Source organism: Antechinus flavipes, chromosome 1 (assembly GCF_016432865.1).
Source record: "Antechinus flavipes isolate AdamAnt ecotype Samford, QLD, Australia chromosome 1, AdamAnt_v2, whole genome shotgun sequence".
Lineage (NCBI taxonomy): Eukaryota > Metazoa > Chordata > Mammalia > Dasyuromorphia > Dasyuridae > Antechinus > Antechinus flavipes.
The window spans coordinates 165,595,554-165,612,360 of record NC_067398.1 but is presented as its reverse complement, the minus strand read 5'-3'; the positions used below and the strand labels follow the sequence as shown (position 1 = coordinate 165,612,360).

The 16,807-nt window shown below is 33.8% G+C and overlaps 1 protein-coding gene across 1 annotated transcript in view; it reads right to left on the bottom strand.

The window, feature by feature from the left end:
* FAM151B (family with sequence similarity 151 member B) overlaps nucleotides 1-16,807 on the bottom strand; it is a 54,973-nt gene that overhangs the window by 4,193 nt on the left and 33,973 nt on the right. Inside the window, exons 4-5 of the mRNA XM_051992778.1 lie at nucleotides 11,716-11,933; nucleotides 4,882-5,017 (exon numbers count right to left, since the gene is read on the bottom strand). Coding sequence (XP_051848738.1) covers nucleotides 4,882-5,017; nucleotides 11,716-11,933 — 354 coding nt within the window. The remainder of the gene's footprint in view (nucleotides 1-4,881; nucleotides 5,018-11,715; nucleotides 11,934-16,807) is intronic.

Genomic DNA, 16,807 nt, shown 5'->3' with positions numbered 1-16,807 from the left:
AGGGAGGATGAGAGATAGGTAGGAAGGGAAGAAGAGAGAAAAGGAGGAAAAGAGGAAAGAATAAGGGAAAAAAGGAGGAAGGAAGGAAGGAAGGAAGGAGAAGAGGAGAAAAGGAGGAAAGAATAGAGGAAAAAAGGAAGAAGGAAGGAGAGAGGGAAAGAAAAAAGAAAGGAAGAAAGAAAGGAAGGAGAGAAGGAAAGAAAGAAGGAAGGAAGGAAGGAAGGAAGGAAGGAAGGAAGGAAGGAAGAAAGGAAGGAAGAAAGGAAAGGAGGGAGGGAGGGAAAGAAGGAAGGAGGGAGGGAGGAAGGATAATCTACACACCCTTCTATAGATCCTCCTTTATATTATTTCCTCAACCTCTTATTTCTTTATAAATTTAGAAGATATTTTTCCCTTCTAAATATATATATATATTGTTCTCTTTAACTCAAATTTGATGTGAGTAGATTTTTAAATCCCTCTCTTATATTTTCCCCCCTCTCTATCCTCTTACCCTCTTATTTCTTTCTGAATTTAGAAGGCATATATATATATATACACACACATATATATATGTAAAATTGTTCCCTTTTTAACTCATTCCTGAGAGTGGATATTTCAGAACTACCAGCCTTCCTCCCCCATCTAATTCCTCTTATCAGTTCTTCCTTTTGCACTATATTTATGTAAAATATTTTCCTACAGTTTTGCTTTTTTAGAATCATATCTTACTTAGTTCCACCCCAATCTTTCTTTTGAATTACACAATTGCTAATGACAATCTTAAGAAATAAACTTTATATTTCCACATAAATAGTTTGTCCTTATTGAGTCCCCTGTAATTAGTCTTTGATGTTTTCCTTCTATTCTCTTGGATCTTATATGTAAAATTTTCCATTAAGTTCAGATTTTTTTTGCAACAAAATCCTGAAAGTCTAGCAATTCATTGAATTTCTATTTTCAATCTACTGAATTTCCTGAACAAAAAGTTCAGGATTAAGCTTAACTTTGCTGGGTATGATATTGTTCTAACAGTTTGGGATAATTTTCTTTAATTAATTCTTGTATTATTTTAGCAAGATTATTTTATTATAGCTTTCAGGTAGTCTGATTATTCTTATATTTTCTCTTCTTATGTGTTCCCAAGATCTGTGTTTTTTCTTATGTTTCACATTGTCTTCTATTTTTTCATTCTTTATACTATGTTTTATTAATTCTTGGTCTCATAACTTCACTGGCTTTACCTTACCTAATTCTAATTTTCAAGATGTTGTTTTCTTAAGATTCCAAATTTCCTTTTCCAGTTGGTTAACTTTCTTTTCATTATATTCTTGTTTTCTTGGATTTAAAAAAAAAATTGTCTCAATCTTTCTCATTTTATCTCTCTACATTCATCCTGAAATCTGAAGAACTTGGAATTTCCTAACTGACTTGGCCATCTTTCCAGAATCCTCTCCCTTGGAGCTTATTTTTTAAAAATAAATGAGGTATCCAATATCAAAGTTCTCAAGTTATTTGAGAGAAAGTAAAGAAGCCAAAGGAAAAGAATTCTTCCAAAGAGTTTTTAAATCAGTTGTGCTAGTATAGAGGCTCTGACATAAGGTTTGCAATATGAGAAACTTTATCAAATGCTTTAATGAGATTTAATTATATGTCTATAGCATTCTTCTGATCACTCTAATAACCCCATCTAAAAAGGAAATGAGGTTAGTCTGACATAACTTATTCTTTTTATTTTATTTTATTATATCTTCTTATTTACAAAACATATGCATGGGTAATTTTTTCAACATTGACCGTTGCAAAACCCGTCTGTTCCAAAATTTCCATCCTTCCTCCCTCCCCTAGATGGTAGGTAGTCCAATACATGTTAAATATGTTAAAATTATATGCATAACTTATTCTTGATGAAGCCATATTCATGTTTTCTTACTCCATTAACCACTTCTTTCTAAATACTTCAATACATTCTTTTTAATAAAATATTATAACATTTTCTTAATTTAAATAAAGCTCACTGTCCCTTAATTTGCTAATTATACCTTTTTTTGCCATTAAAGAGTCAAGATCTTTGCTCCTCTCCAGTCCTTTGATATCTCTCCCATTCTCCACAATCTTTCAAAGATCATTGACAATGCTCAGCAGTTACACAGATTAGTCCTTTCAATGTTTTGAGATATAATTATTACTTGTATGATAGTTTAAACTAATTGAAGGCAGTTGAGTGCTTGATTTCTATCTTTTTACTTATCTGTTTTTCAATTCTCTGTTAACCATTTTTGTTTTAGCCTTTCCTATCCAAAGATCATTCTCCCTGGCAAAAAAAAAAAAAAAAAAAAGAAAAGAAAAGAAAAGAAAAATTTTGTGAGCCAGTAAAACTCCATATCAAATAGGCTTCTTTGAATAATAATAGATAGATATATTAACAATGTATTTAGTTTTCATATTGGCTATTATGCAAATAGTCAAACCATCAATTTTATAAAATATACTTAATTATCAATTAATCTGTATGAAATTAAGAAGTTAAAACAAAATGCAATAATTTATGCTAATTCATCTATATGTTCTTATCTAGTGTCTCATGTATTTGATGTCTAGAAATTTAGCAGGTTGCTGTGCAACAGTATTGTTTTCAACCAAAAAAAACTATTTGACTTTTGCCAATATCTACATACTCTATGTAATTAAATTTATTTACAAAGACTAGACAAAGCTTTACTTGTATACCAGCATTACATAGCATTTTAACACTAAAGGAAAGAAACTGTCACATTGGTCTGAATATAGAGGCTATGCTTTCTCCCTCTTCCAAAATAAAACTTTTTAAATAATAGTGTGATCTATAATCACATTCTTAATAAAAGGAAAATCTTTATCACTCAAGATGAAGAATGATGATTAAAAATTAATAAAATGCCTTTCCTTGAAATATAAAATTTCCTTGAATATAATTTCCTTTATATTTACTTGAAATATAAAAACCATTCACTAAGCAGGTATTTATGAAATTATTTTTCAGTGGATGTATATTTTTTTCCTTCAAAGACATTGTATTTTAAGAATGAAGCCTATATTTAGAGGTTGGTGGCCTTTAGTCAATATATTTTAATGAATAATTGCTATTCAAAATGTTGATCTCAAATTGCTGCAAGATCATTAAAAAAGGCTTCCTGAATCACCAAAGGAAGATCAACTTAGAAGAATAGTGGTGTTCAAGATGAGGGAATATGCAGAAGGATCAGCTTGGAATGTATGTAATACAGACTGATATTCTATTAATTCTGAGTTCATAGACAGTGTTTATGAAAGATGCATTACTGATAGGTTAACTTAATGAACTGTCTCATCATATCATATCTGACTAATATTCAATTTTTACCCACTTAATTGTTTCAGAATGTAGTATTCAGCCAATCTCTTCTGAGTAACTCAATCAAGGAGTGTAATGGGCTGAGGCTTGAGTTGATGCACTGAGGTCCCAAGCACATGAGGCTAAATAGTAATTGGACCATACTCTATTAATATATAATCTTGGAAAAAGAATGGCCCCGCCCACTCTTTGTGCAAGTCCTGATGTGTTGTATAGGAAATTCTGGTGGGTGGAGGCAAGGGAGTGGAAAAGGAAAGGGAAGGAGAGATTGCTTGCATTGCCATTGCGACGGCTTTTCAGCTCAGATCCCCCTCTGTTAGCTGGCTTCCTGTCGCAGCTGCCCATATTGCTATTGCAATCCTTATTCACCTCTTCACTTCAATATAGATTGAAGATTTTTCCCTTAACCTGAATTCCTGACTCCGGCTGATTTTAAATACGCGGTCATTACAATGGAGGAGGCCTATTAGAATTCAGGATTCTATATAATCCAATAAAATGTCATTTACAAACAGTAGCACCTGAAGACTTGGATTTTTTATACAAATGAGCCTACATGTAAAAGATAAATCATTTTGATGAATAAATCTCCCTGTTTTACACCTTAAAGAAATGTTGAATCAATTATATTTGTAATTTTAACTATTATAAAAATTTGATGTGTACAAAGAGGCATTTTGTTGGGGGAAGAGTCTTTAAGGATGCTTTTTGTTCAACCAAGTCAATAAATGAATCAAGATCTTGAATTCTCTACACTTTTCAGTCAGTTGCATGACTGTGGTAGATCATTTAGGAAAGCTTCCTAATTCCCACTATTGAATGAGACAATATTTATAAAGCACTTTGCATAGTGGCTGGCACATCACAGGCATTCAATACATTCTTATTTTCTTTCTTTCCCTTCTCCTCTTCTTCCTATGTTGTGCTTTCAAGAGAACATTTACATGAAAATTTTACAGAGATCAGAAAGGAGGCATATAGTTTAGATGACCTCTCATTCACCTGTTTTGAAGTACTAATATTATTTGCAATTTCTTCCATTTTATTGGGGGTTCCCTCTTGCTAAATTAACTTAGAAATCAATCAAACTAAGTGCTTTCAAAACTCTAAGTACCATTTCTCCTGCATGCATTTGGTTGTATTTTGCTTAAGTTTATTTTTTGAATAACATTTTTACCTTGCCATACTGTATATTGGATAATGGAAATGCTAGACAACTTGCAGAATCATGCAGGAAAATTCAATGCAAAGATCACTCATTGACAAAGACAGATAATGCCCATAGTAAGAGTTAGTAATTTTAAATGGCTTTTTAAATACATATTGGAAGCAATATTTTTCATAAAAAAGCAAATTTCTTAAATAAAATTTGGTAAAAATAGATGGGAGAATATGATTTTACATACAAATTTTCATGCATAATTTTTAGGACTATATATATGTATGTATATATCTCAAAGTCAAGTACAATAAATCTTACATTCATTTCAGTCCATTAGAAAAAAATAAATATTATGTTATCTACTTACCTATATGATTGCTGTACCAGCCAAAACAACTGATCATAAGATTGTTTAATTAATGCTGCTCTGACAGGAAATGTTACAGGCTGACTTAGTTTATTACATATATATTCCATATCTTTTACCATTGTCCAACTGTATCCTGAAATAAAAAGAAAGATAAAAATGTAAATATTTCTACTAGAATTCTAAGAAATAATTAATACACCTCAATGATAGATATTTATAGAACTAAGCTTTTTGTCTCTTCTGTTTACTGGAAAGGGGAGATAGGAGTATAAAGGCAACAAAGGTAATGGCAACATTGTGGTTTTAAGTAACAGGATAATCAACCATAAAAAATTAGGTATACAGCAACTTTTCAAACCACATCCTAATTTAGGCTCTAAACTGGATACCCGACTTCGATATAAAGAGTAATACTATAAACAAATTAAAAGGCAAAAGAAATTAGCTTTCAGATCTATACATAGGGGAAGAATTTGTGACCAAAGGACAGAGAAGATCACAGAAGATAAAATAGACAATACTGATTACACTTTAAAAGAAAGTTTATACAAAAAAAGCTGACAAAGTTAAAATTAGAGGGAAAACAGGTAAGTAGGAAAAATTTTATAGCAAGTTTCTCTGATAAAAGTTTAGTATCCAAGAGATATGAAGATCTGGTTTAATCATTTAAAAACAAAAGCTATTATTTACTAAAGATATAAACAGGCAGTTTTCTTTTTTCTTTCTTTTTAGTAAAAAGTACTTTATTTTTCCCAATTATATGTAAAGATAGTTTTTAACATTTATCTTTTATAAGATTTTGATTTCATATTTTCCCTCTCTCCTTTCCTTTCACTCTCCTTCCCCAAAACAACAAGCAATCTTGATAAAGGTCATACATGTACAATCATGGAAACATATTTTGACATTAATCATGTTGTGAAAGAAGAAATAGAAAAGGAAAAGCCACAGAAACCCCAAAAGTGAAAATGATATGCTTTGACCTGTTGTCAGACTGTGGATGTTATTTTCCATCACAAGTCTTGAAATTGTCTTAGATTACTGTATTGCTGAAAAAAGGTAAGTCTTTCAAAGTTGATAATCCCACAAATTTGCTGTTCCTATGTACAATGTTCTGGTTCTTTTCACTTCATTCAGCATCAGTTAATGTAAATCTTTTCTGGTTTTTCTGAAATCTGCCTGCTCATCATTTCTTATAGCATGATAGTATTCCATATGATACTCATATACAACAATTTGTTCAGCCTTTCCCCAACTGACGGGCATCCCTTCCATTTCCAATTCTTTGCCATCACAAAAAGAGCTGCTATAAATATTTTTGTACATATGTGACTTTTTCCCTTTTTTATGATCTTGGGATACTTAGTAGTAGGTACTGCTGAATTAGAGGATATATGCACACTTTGGTTGCCCTTTGGGCATAGTTCCAAATTACTTTCTAGAATAGGTTGGATGAGTTCACAACTTCATCAATAATGCATTAGGGTCTCAATTTTCTTATATCTTCTGCAAGATTTATTATTTTCATTTTCTGTCATATTAACCAAGCTAACAGGTATCAGGTGCTAACTCAAAGTTGTTTTAATTTTGAACAGACATTTTTCAAAGGAAGAAATCCATGCTAGACACACACATTTAAAAAATACTCGAAATCATTAGTAATTAGAGAAAGTAAATTAAAGCAACTCTAAAGTTTCAATCCATATCCATCAGAATGGCAAAAATGACAAATGTTAGAGGAGCTATGGGAAAACACACAGTAATAAACTTTTGATGGAACTATGTAAATTGTTCCTACCATTATGAAATGCAATTTATTTTGTTGTTGTTGTTATTACTTTTCCTTTTTTTCCATTTTTTTTGCACCCTTAAGGTAATTATAGTTCAATGAACCGTTGTTCACCTCTACAGTGTAATGACAACCCTAATTCACACCCCTAGTGTAATTCATTCCTACTACATGACTGCTATCAGATGGTCTCAGGAACAAATATAACATAAAGGACAACATCTTGGGTGAATTCTGGCCAAATCCACCTAGGACTCATTATCTATATACTGGAACTAGCCACTCCAGGAATAAAACTTTACTCATGACAGACTCTGGCAAGGTTGGACCCCTTCTGGACTGGCTCAAGAAAGTAAAGCCAGTATTGCTAGCATTTAGCCATTTTTGTTCCCTGGGCTATTTAAGTCACAATAGATTAATGCCCAAATTGGAATCTCACCTATGTATAGGACTTTCTTCCTGGGACCTTCTCGGTCAGGGACTTGCAGGGCTGTAATCCAGGATTCTTCCTCTGCAAAGCTGGTGCTTCCCCAACTCAGTGATAATATTCTTTCTTCTCTCCTCCTCTAGTCTACGTATCTCTTTGTATTGTAGCTATTGTATTAATCACATGATGCATTAAGTGCTGTTGTTGTAAGAACTGCACTGTCAATTCTTGTTTTCCTTTTTTATAATTCATTGTTATTAAACATTTTCATACAACCAGATATCTTAAGTCTTGTTGTAGATGTGAGCCATTCTGTAGTTGAACATTCATAAACTTGAACCTAACACCTTCATATACCACAACTTATTCAGCCATTCCCTAATTGATGGGCTTCTACTCATTTTCATGGTATGCAATTTAGAAGTACTGACTCAAAAGTCACTAAGTTGTACATATCCTTTGACCACTACTAGCTCTACCCAAAAGAGATCAAAAAGAAAGGAAAAGAAGCCATGTAGAAAATATTCTCCTACTGAGGAATATTAGGAAATGACTAAATAAATTATGGTTTATGAGCATAATAGAATATTATATCATATGATACAATTTCAGAGAATTCTGAAGTTTGGGAACTCACATACCCAAGCAGTTGCTAAATCTAGCTGTTTAGATCTCCAAAACTTCTATCCCCTTCCTTCCTTTCATATAGACATCACTCTAATTCAGTCCCCTAATTGTCTTTCACATAAACTATTGCAATGATCAAGCTTCTCCCTGCTTCAATCCATCCTCCACTGAGCTATTAGAAGTGATTTTTCCAAAGCATAAGTCTGATCATGTCAACTTCAGGAACTCCTTCTCATTTCTTAGATCAAATACAAACACCTATCTGATCCTTTCAAAACTGGCCCCCAATCTAATTTTTTAGCCTTCCTACTTGTCTTTTTCCTTTCTTGGCTCAATAATTTAGCTAAATGGCTATAGTAATCTAATGTTTGATAGAGCAGGAGGTAAGAAACTCAACATCTGATAAAAATTGCTGTAAATACTAGAAAGCAGTTTGGTATAAACTAGGCATAAACTAATATCTTCATGCCATATCCCAAGCTAAGGTCAAAATGAACAATGATTTTGACATAAAGAGTTATATTATAAAAGAATTAGTGGATACACACCTGTCAGACTGGCTAGAATGACAGGGAAAGATAATGTGGAATGCTGGAAGGGATGTGGGAAAACAGGGACACTGATACATTGTTGGTGGAATTGTGAATACATCCAGCCATTCTGGAGAGCAATTTGGAACTATGCTCAAAAAGTTATCAAACTGTGCATACCCTTTGATCCAGCAGTGCTACTACTAGGCTTATACCCCAAAGAGATACTAAAGAAGGGAAAGGGACCTGTATGTGCCAAAATGTTTATAGCAGCCCAGTTTGTAGTGGCTAGAAGCTGGAAATTGAATGGATGCCCATCAAATGGAGAATTTTATAAATTGTGGTATATGAATATTATGGAATATTATTGTTCTGTAAGAAATGACCAGCAGGATGAATACAGAGAGGCTTGGAGAGATTTACATGAACTGATGCTGAGTGAAATGAGTGGAATCAGGAGATCATTATACACCTCAACAACGATACTGTATGAAGATGTATTCTGATAAGAAGTGGATTTCTCCAACAAAGAGAAGATCTAACTCAGTTTCAATTGATCAATGATGGACAGAAGCAGCTACACCCAAAGAAAGAACACTGGGAAATGAATGTGAACTATCTGCATTTTTGTTTTTCTTCCCGGGTTATTTTTACCTTCTGAATCCAATTCTCCCTGTGCAACAAGAGAACTGTTCAGTTCTGCACACATATATTGTATCTAGGATATACTGCAACATATTTAACATATATAGGACTGCTTGTCATCTAGGGGAGGGGGTGGAGGGAGGAAGGGGAAAAATCGGAACAGAAGTGAGTGCAAGGGATAATGTCGTAAAAAAATTACCCTGGCATGGATTCTGTCAATAAAAAGTTATCTAAAAATTAAAAAAAAAAAAAAAAGAATTAGTGGAGCATGGAAAAATATATCTGTCAGATTTATGAATAAAGTAAGAGTTTATGATCAAACAAGAAATAGAGAGAATAGGGGCAGTGAGGTGGTGTAGTGCATAGAGCACAAGCCCTGAAGTTAGGAGGACCTGAATTCATATCTGGTCTCCCTAGCTGTGTGATCCTAGGCAAGTCACTTAACCCCAATTGCCTCAGGGCAAAAAAAAGAAATAGAATCACAGGAAACAAAATTAATAATTTTGATTACATGAAATTAAAAAGCTTTTGTACACACAAATCAAAAAACACTAAGGCAATCAAAATTAAAAGGAAAATGGGAAACTGGGGGGAAAAGAATTTACAGTTTGTTTTTCTGATAAAAGTCTCATTTCTCAAATAGATAGGGAACTGAATCAAATTTATGAAAAATATGAGCCACTCTCCAAATGACATAAGGTCAAATAATATGAACGGGCAATTTTTACAAGAAGATATCAAAGCTATCAATAGTCATGTGAAAAAAATATTCTAAATAACTATTATTTTGAGAAATTCAAATTAAAACAACTCTGAGATATCACCTTACACCTATCAGATTAATCAGAAAACAACAATTGCTGGAGATAATAGGGAAAAATTAGGACATGTTGATGGAGGACAATTTGGAACTATGCACAAAGGGCTATAATACTGTGTATACCTGTTGACCCAGAAATATTACTCCTAGATTTGTATCCCAAAGAAATCAAAGAAAAGGGAAAAAGATCTATTTGTACAAAAATATTTATAGCCTGTCTTTTTGTGGTGGCAAAGAATTGGAAATTGAGGGAATATCTCTCAGTTGGGAATGGTTAAACAAGTTGTACATATATATACTATAAGAAATGACAAACAGGATGATTTCAGAAAAACCTAGAATGGCTTATATGCACTGATGCAAAGTAAAGTAAGTAGAACTAAGAACACATTCTATACAATAATAGTAGCATTGTAGAAATTAACTGTGAAAGACTTAGCTACTCTGATCAAGAGGATCCAAGATAATTCCAAAGAACCTATGATAAAAAATATTATCAACTCCATAGAGAGAACTGATGAACTCTTTGAGGACAAGATTAAAGATGTGTGTGTGTGTGTGTGTGTGTGTGTGTGTGTGTGTGTGTGTGTGTGTGAAGGCAATTGGGGTTAAGTGACTTGCCCAGAGTCACACAACTAGGAAATGTTAAATGTCTGAGACCAGATTTGAACTCAGGTCCTCCTGATTTCAGGGCTGGTGCTCTATCCACTGAACCATCTAGCTGTTCCGATTAAAGCATATTTTTTGCCTTTATTTTTGTTCTGTGAGTGTGTATGTGTGTTTTCTTTGGCAACATAGTTAATATAGAAATATTTTTTAAATAAGGTACTACATTATAGATTGAAAAAATATAATGAACCAGAAGGAATCCATCAATATTTTTTAACAAAAATTAAGAAAGACCAAAATTTTGGAGGAAAAAAATACTATTAAATTTTTAGGATGTTTTCATTTTACTTACATATAAATAGTGAATAATTTTTCTTTTAACTACTTTTCCCCATTTTTTAATTGAAATGCCTTATTATGAATAATGATGAATGTTGCAGGGCATGCGGGAAAACTGGGACACTGATGTATTGTTGGTGGAGTTGTGAATGAATCCAACCATTCTGGAGAGCAATCTGGAATTATGCCCAAAAAGTTATCAAACTGTGCATACCCTTTGATCCAGCAGTGTTTCTACTGGGCTTATACCCCAAAGAGATACTAAAGAAGGGAAAGGGACCTGTATGTCCCAAAATGTTTGTGGCAGCTCTGTTTGTAGTGGCCAGAAACTGGAAATTGAATGGATGCCCATCAACTGGAGAATGGCTGAGTAAATTGTGGTATATGAATGTTATAGAATATTATTATTCTGTAAGGAATGACCAGCAGGATGAATACAGAGAGGCTTGGAGAGACTTACATGAACTGATGCTGAGTGAAATGAGTGGAACCAGGAGATCATTATACACCTCAACAACGATACTGTATGAGGATGTATTCTGATAAGAAGTGGATTTCTCCAACAAAGAGAAGATCTAACTCAGTTTCAATTGATCAATGATGGACAGAAGCAGCTACACCCAAAGAAAGAACACGGGGAAACGAATGTGAACTATCTGCATTTTTGTTTTTCTTCCCGGGTTATTTTTACCTTCTGAATCCAATTCTCCCTGTGCAACAAGAGAACTGTTCGGTTCTGCACACGTATATTATATCTAGGATATACTGCAACATATCTAACATATACAGGACTGCTTGCCATCTAGGGGAGGGGGAAAAATCGGAACAGAAGCGAGGGCAAGGGATAATGTTGTAAAAAAATTACCCTGGCATGGACTCTGTCAATATAAAGTTATTATAAAATTAAATTTAATTTAATTTTAAAAAAAGAAATGCCTTATTATGTAAGTATTTTAATTTTGTTGCTGCAAATCCCTTGAGGGGAACAGAGGGGCATAATTCAAGAATGAGTAAATATGATTAAATGTTTATTTAGTTTTATTACCTTCATTGAGTTGATTAGGGTACCATCCAGTAGTCCAGCCCAGAGATAAAGTCACATCTTGGAAAAAGGATGTCACAGTATCTAGGAATTTCTTTGCATCCAACTCAACATTTTTTCCATTGGGACCGGGAAGTATGTCAGCATTAATCCACACAGGACGATTCAGATGCATCTTAACATTTTCCAGAAGTATCATGGATGGTTTCACTGCTTCCAGACTAAAAGTATAATATATTACATTATTACAAAATAAATTCCTGATGCTAAAAGTAGAATATGAAAATGATAAATCTGACTTAATGTTTAAGTCCATTTTATCAGGTTAAAAATTTTTTTTAAAACTTTTGAAAAACTTTTTTTAAAAAAAGACTAAAAATACCTGATATTTCAAAATATATAACATTTTGATATTTTAACAAATGAAAGAGAAAATTTTATTTTAACAGATTTGGATGCCATTCTATGTTTTTATTCTGAAATATATTTTATTCCCCAAATTTTCTAGAAATATAGAGATGTGATATGTAAATATCTCAGAGACCATCACTCTGTCATCAGGATTATATGTGGGTACTACCATCAAGATTATACGTGGGTACTGTACATGGACACTTGGGATTCCATGCTGATGAATAGGTGAAGGTCCCCATGGCAAATTAAAGATCTATACTTATGTAATCCATGGAGAATTTTCATAAGACCAATCTCTTCAATCGGATATAGAATCTCAGGATCAATATTCTTTTTATTTCCTTTAAAATCCATTGTTTAGTATTGAATTTTGCAACCTGTATTTTTCTCCCTCCACCACAGACCTACTTTGATGTTTCATCATTTTAACATCCTAACCTCTGCCCCCAATCAGATTAGGCTAATTTTTTCTTAAAAGTTACTAAAATATTCCTTGAGACAGTTGGCTTAGACACAAAGGGCTCAGTCGAATCAACTCAAGAGATTTTAATATCTAACCTTGTTGAATGTCACCAGTGTGTCTATGATTACTATTAGACATATTAGAAACAATATTAATTATAGCAAGCAGTTGCTTGAAGAATGATTATGAAATATAGACCTATCAAACAAGTATGACAGTTTAATATAACTCTAAGGCTTAAATATCCTTTGAAGAGCTTTGAGGCAGTTCTAAGCAATTTCCTCTGACTACAAAACTTTAAATTATAACTCAAGAACGGAATATATTTCTAATAGAAAGGGAAAACAAACCATGACAGTAATAATAAAATTCAAGTACTGGAGAATGAGATAAAGTTATAAATTATGAAAAATCCAAACAACAGTAAATTGTAGATATTGACACATGGGTTCTTAGCCTTGATCAACAACTAATAGCATATGTTTAGAAACTTAGTAAATTCAACTATGCATTAGGCCTTTCTTAGATTTTCATTTACTTATAAAATTTCAGACTCTAGTTCTGTTTCTATATTTCTAGAGGAGGGGTAGGACTTATAAGGGCTGCAAAATCATTTGGTCTGGCCTTACCAAGGCAATTGAAATATCCAAATAAATCTTGGCAGAAACATAAAAAAGGTTCCCCACCCCTGTTCTAGATGAAGGGGAGAGGAACATTCCCTTTAAGATTATCACTCCGAGACTGTGTCCCTTTTGATCAGGATCTCCTAGGCTCCAAGGAGTCAAGACAGAGCCCAAAACTTTCAGGATGAAATTAACTCCCATAGAAATTCTAAATTCTCATTCATTTAAGAAATCCTGATCTGATCTATCCCAGCCCCAACCTGGTCTGATCAGCTCAGGCTATCTCAGCCCCCACTAAGATACCCAATATAACAGCTTCCCTCAACTAAGGTCTTTGCAGATGTCCCTAGGTAGCTGCCAGAACCCTTCTGCTCACTGAGAAAGCATTCTCAGTGCCAAAATTCCATTTCCTTAATAGATCTCTGTCACTATAGAAATCAGTGCCTTGTAAACTGATTTCTATCCAACAATAAACTTTCATTTTGCAACTAATAATTCGAGAATGAATGAATTCTTTCACTCCTAAACCTGCAGCTGATTTAAAGAGGATTCTTAACTCTCTTATTGCCACTAATCTCTTGACCACCAGGAATTGAGACCACTCAAACTGTATCATAGAGGTCAAAGATTTTTCTCTCACTTTTAAAAAATATTATGCTAAAGCAGAAGAATTTGAAGTCACAGTCCCTTAGACCCTAAATTCTTTTTTGATGACAATGGAAATAATATGACAAAACCTGTGCTATATGTGTACTACAAATAAATTATTTTGGTGAATGAAAGTAAGTTAATCCCTTTCTTAGTCTCTATGAAACTAAATGAAATTTAATAAAAACCTCTCTTGAATCCCTACATAGATTAATGCTGTGAGGCTCATCAGAGAGGAACAGAATTAGCCAGTAAAAGGTAGAACAATGGGAAAGAATTTCTACAGTTCTAGAAAGTGAATTCTTTTTTAAAAATTGTAAAACCATACATTTTATTTGGTTTTTTTTTTTATAGCTTTTTATTTACAAGTTATATGCATGGGTAATTTTTCAGCATTGACAATTGCCAAGCCTTTTATTCCAATTTTCCCCCTCCTTCTCCTCATCTCCTCCCCCTGATGGCAGGTTGACCAATACATGTTAAGTACATTAAAGTGTAAATTAAATACAATATAAGCATACATATCCTAACAGTTATTTTGCTGTACAAAAAGAATCGGACTCTGAAATAGTGTACTATTAGCCTGTGAAGGAAATCAAAGATGCAGGTGGACAAAAACAGAGGGATTGGGAATTCTATATAATGGTTCATAGTCATCTCCCAAAGTTCTTTTGCTGGGTGTAGCTGGTTCAATTCATTACTGCTCTATTGGAACTGATTTGGTTCATCTCATTGTTGAAGAGGGCCACATCCATCAGATCATCATATAGTATTGTTGTGAAGTATATCATGATCTCCTGGTCCTTCTCAGTTCCTTCAATATCAGTTCATGTAAGTCTCTCCAGGCCTTTCTGAAATACTCCTGCTGGTCATTTCTTACTGAACAATAATATTCCATAATATTCATATACCACAATTTATTCAACCATTCTCCAATTGATGAGCATCCACTCAGTTTCTAGTTTCTGGCCACTACAAACAGGGCTGCCACAAACATTCTTGCACATACAGGTTCCTTTCCCTTCTTTAGTATCTCTTTGGGGTATAAACCCAGTAATAACACTGCTGGATCAAAGGGTATGCACAGTTTGATAACTTTTTGAGCATAGTTCCAAATTACTCTCCAGAATGGCTGGATGTGTTCACAACTCCACCAACAATGTATCAGTGTCCCTGTTTTCCCACATCCCCTCCAACATTCCACATTATCTTTCCCTGTCACTTTAGCCAATCTGACAGGTGTGTAATGGTATCTCAGAGTTGCCTTAATTTGCATTTCTCTGATTAATAATGACTTGGAGCATCTTTTCATATGGCTAGAAATAGGTTCAATTTCTTTGTCTGAGAATTGTCTGTTCATATCCTTTGACCATTTATCAATTGGAAAATGGCTTGATTTCTTATAAATTAGAGAAAATTCTCTATATATTTTGGAAATGAGGCCTTTATCAGAACCTTTGACTGTAAAAATGTTTTCCCAGTTTATTGCTTCCCTTCTAATCTTGTCTGCATTAGTTTTAAAACCATACATTTTAAAGACAGAGTTTTAAAAAGAAGTTTTAGTGTTCTAGGACTATTATTCTGCTAGTAAGCAAGTTTTCCTCTTTTAAAAATAAACCATGGTGCCATCATAACTTTATTTATTTTTCAGGACAATTGGGGTTAAGTGACTTGACTAGGATCATACATGATAGTGTATGAAGTCAAATTTGAAATCAGGTTCCCCTAATTCCAGGGCTGGTGCTCTTTCCACTGTGCTATTTAGCTGCCGTATAACATTCTTTAATAAAAAAAAAGAAAGAAAAATCATGTCGTTAAAAAAAAACATGCATTCATTTCCTAAACTTTTTAGACAACCAAAATATACAACTATATCCTTTATACTGAAAGCGTTTCAACTGTTTCTCCTATATTAAAAAGAAAAATCAGTCAACATTTTCAACCCCTTTTCTCAATCACACTGAAAAGAAAGGGGAATACAATAAAAACTATACAATTTATAGAAAAAAGAAATCTAGCCAAGACAAGGATTAGGTGGTAGATATGATGAGGTTTAGGTTTAGGTAACCAAAATGAAATTAGGGTTTCTGATGGTCAGGGAGTTAAATGATAAGGTCTAGTGGCAGGTTCAGGGTTCAGGGAACCAAATGAAGAGATTTGGCTCCCCTGCAACCCCTTGGGATTCGACACAAAGGTAAGGAGTTTGGGGGACTCCCTTCTGGCGGTACAGAGGTTCTCTGTAAAGGAATTTACAGACCTGAAAACCTAGACTGATAAGAGATTTATTATGGGGACTGGAAGCATAAAGTCTGGTTAGGGAAATAGGTGAGGGTAAAGAGAGGATGGCACTGGAAAGAGTATTCCAGTGGACAGAGGCTCCTTGGGATGCCAAGCATGGAGCTGGCATGTTTGGAACCTCTGCAAAGAGAGGATTTTAGTTTGGCTCTTTTATAATAGGGGGCTTTGACTAGAAACTGAAGGGGGCTCATGGGTGGAGTCCCAAGTTGGCTCCTAGCTGGGTTTCAGCTTCAAGCTAGAATTTGAATTGAATTCAATGAGTTTCAGGACTGAGCCAACCCCACCCAGATAACAAGGAAACCATTTGTCCCTGGGGACACTCAGTCAGACTCAGGCAGAGTCGAAAGATTTTCTCCTTCAAGGATTTTCAGAGTTGCAGGGTCCCCTCTTCAGATACTTTACTGTTGGTATCTCAAAATGTCCAAAACTGAAATCTTCTTTCCCATAATTCTGCTTCTCCTTCAAAATTCACAATTCTTGTTGACAAAACCATTATCTATCTCTCATTTACCAAGTCCATAATTTGAAGTTATTGTTAACTTTTCCTTCATCAGATGCCAAATTTTCTTGATTGGTACTTCCACAATAGCTCTCACATTCATCACCTTCTTTGTATTCATATGTCATCATTCTAGTCTATTATCTATTG